The sequence below is a fragment of the Sinocyclocheilus rhinocerous genome, unplaced genomic scaffold, assembly GCF_001515625.1.
Source record: "Sinocyclocheilus rhinocerous isolate Xijiao unplaced genomic scaffold, SAMN03320098_v1.1 scaffold173, whole genome shotgun sequence".
NCBI lineage: Eukaryota > Metazoa > Chordata > Actinopteri > Cypriniformes > Cyprinidae > Sinocyclocheilus > Sinocyclocheilus rhinocerous.
In genome coordinates, this window is record NW_015645056.1 from 878,834 (window position 1) to 885,146 (window position 6,313).

The following is a 6,313-nucleotide window of genomic DNA, read 5'->3' on the forward strand; positions in this document are numbered from 1 at the left end:
TAACATCAATGACTCGGACAATAGCAAATTAGGCTGCTGTCCCTTTAAAACCGAATGCACAGCTGCAATGGATGCAATGTACTGATACACGTTCTTCCTACTGTTTACATTCACTTAAGACGTAAACAACTGTGTTTACGTGAATACTCGTCAAAACTGACAATTCGACATAATTTTGTGTGTAATTCTTCGTTCATGCGACGCAAAAGAGTAGGCCTACTCGCGCGCTGTGAGACGAGTTTCTGTGTGTGTATGCTTCAGTATCTAACGCATCTAACCTCCGAACCACGCAACAGATTCATTCTGAAATTGAACTCTCTGACCCTGCCATAGACAGCAAGGATCCTTACGCGATCAAGGACATCGGTAAAATAATCCATGTGACATCAGGGGTTCAACTGTAATTTTACGAAGCTACGAGAATACTTTTTGTGCACAAAAGAAAACAAAAATAACGACTTTATTCAACAAATCATCTCCTCCGAGTCACCCTGGTGCCATTTTGGCTGTTCTGTGTCAGCTGCGTCACGCGGATACGTTGTTTACGTTCAGATCAAAGCGTAAACAACGTAGGTAATGCATCTGCGTGACGCATAAGTACTTTGCATATTTTGCATGCTTTATATCAGACACAGAGATGAAGTAGTTTGGAAGGATAGCTTTTATTCGAATAGCTAGAGAGAGATTGTATTAGATTGTCTGTGTTAGCAACAGAGAGAGTGTGCGTGTGTGAATTACCTGTGTCTATGCAGCATCGCTTTAATAACAGAAAAGCTGTTTAGAAAAGTTTACTTCAAAAACATTATCAAACCATTTAAGCTTTTTTGTATGCTTTATTTTATTATTAAATTAAATATTGTGTTGGTCACTGTTCATTCACACATATTTTAATAAGTCTTTTTGTAGTTTAATAATCACAGACTCAAGTCCATATTGTGATTTTTAATTTAATGAATTGTATATTCCTATTTTAAAATTTTTTCAAATTTCATCACTGGGATTCTGCGATTCCATCTGTTTTGCACATTATAGAAATCACAGGGTAATATTGTAGTCCTAATTACCAATGCAAACATAGGCTGATGTTAATTATCTTGTGCAAATAATTCTTCTATTGATTCAAAACGTTGTTTTTCTATTGTGAGCAGTTGTGAGAGGGATTATCGGATCTTTGTGCAGTCCAAATGTGTGGTGTGTAGGGAGGTTCTGAAAGATCCAGTCTCTATAACCTGTGGACACAGTTTCTGCAGACAATGCATTATCTGTTTCTGGGAGAAATTGAGACGAGCAGAATACTTTGATTGTCCTCATTACAGAAAGAAATCTAGAACACATTCTGCTCTACAAACAGTCATGGGAGCATCCAGTTCTGCTGACTCTAACACACAAAAAGCCCAACAGGAGGAGACTGGAGACCTGCAGAAAGCAGTAGATGATAAACTTCAGAGAGTCAAAGACGAGCACAAAACCAGAATGAAGAACAAGTACGAGAGCTTATTTGAGGGAATGAAACTCCAAGAGAATGAAACCCTCCTCAACAGGATCTACACACAGCTTTACATCATAGAAGGAGAGCGTGATGGAGTGAATGAAGAACATGAGGTTTTACAGATGGAGAAAACAGCCAGAACTCAACTCGCACAAGACACGTCCATCTACTGCAATGACATCTTTAAAGCCTCACCTGAACCCGGATGTGAGGAGAAAGACCAAACCAAGACTGTTCTTACTAAAGGCATCGCTGGAATCGGAAAAACCATCTCTGTGCAGAAGTTCATTCTGGACTGGGCCGAGGGAAAAGCCAATCAGGATGTAGATTTCATGTTTTTGATTCCATTTCGAGAGCTGAACTTGATTCAAGATCATCAATATAGTTTTCAGAGACTTCTGCTGGACTTTCATCCTGAACTTCAAGATCTGGACTCAAAGACTTATGAGGAGTGTAAAATTGTGTTTATCTTTGATGGTCTGGATGAAAGCAGAATCACACTGATGTTTTCAAGGAGGAATCTGTGATTCATCAGAGGAAAGTCTACAGCTTCATTCATCTGAGCATTCAGGAGTTTCTCGCTGCTTTTCATGTGTTTTACTGCTACTTAAGCTGTACAATGGAGACCCTTAAGGTTTTTGATTCAATGCATTATCTTCATAAAGGAGCAATAGATAAAGCCATTGGGAGTGAGAATGGACATCTGGATCTGTTCCTGCGGTTCCTGCTGGGCATCTCACTGGAGTCCAATCAGAGACTCTTACAGGATCTACTGACACACACAGAGAACAGCTCAGAGAGCATCAGGAGAACTTCACAGTGCATTAAAGAGAAGATCAAAGATGGACATGGACTCTCCACTGAAAGATCCATCAATCTGTTCCTCTGCCTGCTGGAAGTGAAAGATCAGAGTCTGTCCAGAGAGATTCAGGAGTTTGTGAAATCAGACAAACACTCAGAGAAGAAGCTCTCTCCTGCTCAATGCTCAACAATTGCCTACATGCTTCAGATGTCAGAGGGGCCCCTGGATGAGTTTGATCTGAAGAGATACAACACATCAGATGAGGGTAGAAAAAGATTGATACCAGCTGCGAGCAACTGCACAAAAGCTCTGTGAGTACACCATAGTATTACAATGGGAGATTTTGTAAAGTAAAAAACAATGGCTTTTGTTGTATTTTAAAGTTAATGACGCAGCAAAAGGTTATATTAGGCTGCTATAACATTAAGACAGAATGCACAGATCTATTAATTCTACTGACACACGTCTAATTAAGACACAAAAGAACGGTGTGTGATCAGAAAAATGTATGTCAGAGCGTGTGCATGAAAACATTTGTTTTAACAAAGTTTTGTTTAAATGATTGGCAAGGCTTTAAAATGCATGCAAATAATACATTTGATTAAACAATGAAAAACTGAACTGTCACGTGAATGTAACCATGATAAAGATAAAAACAATAATAATCAAAAAGTAGCCACTGGACTGCAGCTGATAGATCTAATATTCACATCTAATATTGTCATATTGCACACCCCTACATACATTTTGAGTGAATTATACCTCTAAAGCCTGTTTGAACTAATAAGGATTAAAAAGAAAACACTGACAGCATATTTACATATTTCCCCCCCTAGATTCGCTGACTGTAGATTCACTGCTCAGTATTGTGAGCGTTTATCATCAGCTCTTGAGTTCTCAAACACTGCCCTGAGAGAGCTGGACCTGACTAATAATGATCTGCAGGATTCAGGAGTGAAGCTGCTCTTTGATGGATTGAAGAGTCCAAACTGTCAGCTGCAGATACTGAGGTGTTTATAAGGATTTAGCCATTTATTAATTATTGTGTAAGAGCAGTTATCTCAACACTGGCATGTATTAAATAATTTTACATTTAAAAATTGCATGAAGTGCCATTTTTCGCCATTTTCAGATATCTGACAAATCTGTATTCTACTGTACAATCAAAGAGGGCATTTAAAACTTTGTATAATAAAATGGCTGTGAAATGTCCCCCCCCATTGTTCTGTTCAGATTGCCCAGCTGTAATCTCACTGGTCAGTCCTGTGAAATTGTGTCATCAGCTCTACAATCCTCTAACTGTGCCCTGAGAGAGCTGGACGTGAGTAACAATGACCTGCAGGATTCAGGAGTGAAGCTGCTCTCTGATGGACTGAAGAGTCCAAACTGTCAGCTGCAGATACTGAGGTATGTAAAAAGAGTATTTTGCAGAGATTAGGGTGCAGACTGCTGGGCTGCATCAAAAGAAAGCCAGACCACTGGCATATTACTGTTTAGTTGTGGTGTATGTAATAGGAATTATGCAAGCACTTTTTTTAGAATTGTAATATGTTAAATGCTACTAACTTTACTTTTCGTTTTAATTAACTTTTAAAAAACGTAAGTAAAACTGACCCGACATTTGAATGGTATCATGTATGCAATAAACAAGCCAGTAAATTCAAAGGCCAAGTTGAATGTGTATGCAGCCTGTTAAAGAAAAGAAAAAAATCAGTGATATATGATGCTGTGGGTTTGTTATGATATGGGCATAAGGTGTACATTTTATTAGTTCAGTTCTTAAAAAGGTCTTAGGTGAATTAAAATTGATTTGAAAAATCTGAGGGGGTACAATTTGAATGAGCATGTCACTTCTAGTTTAAATCACAGTCACTTACCTGTACTGGTTAAATATCACAACACAGTTCGGTGTCACACAAGCTGATACTGAAAAATATTAAACTAATGCAACATTCATAAATTCTATAAGATTGGGGCATGACGATATGACTGTATCATGACAACAATTTCAAATATAAATTACTAGAGATTTTGCTATAATAATGGTTTTATTCTGTTGACACACTAAAAATGATTTGAACTCTTTCCCTGCCAGTGTTTTTTTTTTTTAAGTTGCCAGCCACCACCAGCATTTTTGATCATTTTCACAAAATGTTCAACACTTGAATAAGTTTCATTTAAAAAAAAAAATGAACAAAAAGCAGAGAAAATTTTCAGATTCAGATCAATGATCAAAATAAAGATTAAATGGATTGCTTCCATCAACACCCCCGAAGCTTGCATGGTCATATACCACTTCCTGGATTGACGTTTCATTCAGTAACGCTAGGCAATTTTGATGATTCATGTTTGATGATCACATTATTTTACATATGTTTCTGCTTTCTGCTTGCTTGTTTTTGCTTCTTATTCGCTGTGTTTTGATCCAGACGTTCGATAATCTTTCAGAAGATGTGTAGTAGCACCTCCTACCATATACCAGTGAAAACACGGAAAGACGGAAAATTCTGTCAATGGTGGTGAAAGAGTTAATCAAGTTATCCAAATTTAGAATTTTTAGGAAAAATGGCTTAAATACTGACTGATTACCACTTGGCTTACTGATAGTTGGTCAGACTAGTTCTTAAAATGCTGTCTTAACATAGCGTTTAAGATTATGCAACTACCCCCTGATTTAGACTATATTAACCTGATCCCTAATCCTAAAGCATAGGTTTTCAACCATGCTCCTGGGGACCCACTGTCCTGCAGAGTTTAACTACAAACTTATCAAACATACCTGAACCAGCTAATCAAGGTCTGCAGGATCACTAGAAAAATCACAGGCCAGGTATGCTAAAGCTGGTTGGAAATAAAGCTTGCAGGACAGTTGGTCCCCAGGAGCAGGGTTGAAGACCTAGATTATAAAGAAACCCTTAAACCAGGGGTTCGCAACTCTGGCTCTTGTTGTCCATTTTCCTGCAGAGTTTAGCTCCAACCCTAATCAAACACACCTGAACAAGCTAATCAATCTTTATGATTACTATAAAGGTACAGGGAGGTGAGTTAGATCAAGGTTGAAGTTAAATATGCAGGAAAATGGATCTCGAGAGCCAGAGTTGAGAACCCCTGCCCTACACAAAATTGTGTACCTCATTGGTTTCAAAAGGAAACATCCTTTGGAACATTTATGATCCATTTTATCCTGTGAGAACACCCAAAATGTCTTTACAAGGTTTTCTTTGTTATAGTAATGTGTTAAATGAATTTAAATATTTTTATTATTTTACACTGACATAAAGATATTTTTACGTCCTAAATGCCAATGTACGTGTATCCAGCCCAGTTGTTTGTAGATTATCAGACTGTTGATGTGTGTGTGTGTGTGTGTGTGTGTAGGTTGTCTGGCTGTATGGTGACAGAGGAAGGCTGTGGTTTTGTGTCTTCAGCTCTGAGTTCAAACCCCTCACACCTGAGAGAGCTGGATCTGAGCTACAATCACCCAGGACAATCAGGAGTCCAGCGACTCAGTGACAAACTGAACGATCCTAACTGCTCACTGCAGACACTCAAGTATGTGAGGCAGTAACTGATGTCATGCTGTGTGTGATGTAGAGACTGAACATGCTTGTGTCTTGAAATAGAAATGTATAGAATACAGTGTACATATTAGAACATTGTCAAGCCTCGGCAATTTGCATTGTGCCTCCGTTTTAAAGGTTTCAGGTCTCAGGAGAAACAGGTATCGGGTCTTGTGCAATTAGGTATCTAGTGAAGTGGCTTCAGATGAAACCTATTAAAGGTGCCATAGAATGGAAAGCTGTATTTACCTTCTACTGTGAAATGGCCAATCAGAGCAGAGCTCAACATTGAACCGCACTGCGAAACAGCCAATCAGAGCAGAGCTCAACATTGAGCCGAACTGCGAAACAGCCAATCAGAGCAGAGCTCAACATTGAGCCGAACTGTGAAACAGCCAATCAGAGCAGAGCTCAACATTGAGCCGCACTGCGAAACAGCCAATCAGAGCAGAGCTCAACATT

The 6,313-nt window shown here is 38.7% G+C and overlaps 2 protein-coding genes across 2 annotated transcripts in view; both read left to right on the forward strand.

Annotated features, from left to right (window-relative positions):
* LOC107705138 (NACHT, LRR and PYD domains-containing protein 3-like) overlaps window positions 1-2,016 on the forward strand; it is an 8,890-nt gene extending 6,874 nt beyond the window's left edge. The window contains exon 2 of the mRNA XM_016508294.1: window positions 1,317-2,016. Within this exon, the coding sequence (XP_016363780.1) occupies window positions 1,354-2,016 (663 nt within the window). The 5' untranslated portion in view covers window positions 1,317-1,353. The remainder of the gene's footprint in view (window positions 1-1,316) is intronic.
* LOC107705139 (NACHT, LRR and PYD domains-containing protein 12-like) overlaps window positions 2,017-6,313 on the forward strand; it is a 6,518-nt gene continuing 2,221 nt past the window's right edge. Inside the window, exons 1-3 of the mRNA XM_016508295.1 lie at window positions 2,017-2,602; window positions 3,525-3,698; window positions 5,670-5,843. Coding sequence (XP_016363781.1) covers window positions 2,109-2,602; window positions 3,525-3,698; window positions 5,670-5,843 — 842 coding nt within the window. The 5' untranslated portion in view covers window positions 2,017-2,108. The remainder of the gene's footprint in view (window positions 2,603-3,524; window positions 3,699-5,669; window positions 5,844-6,313) is intronic.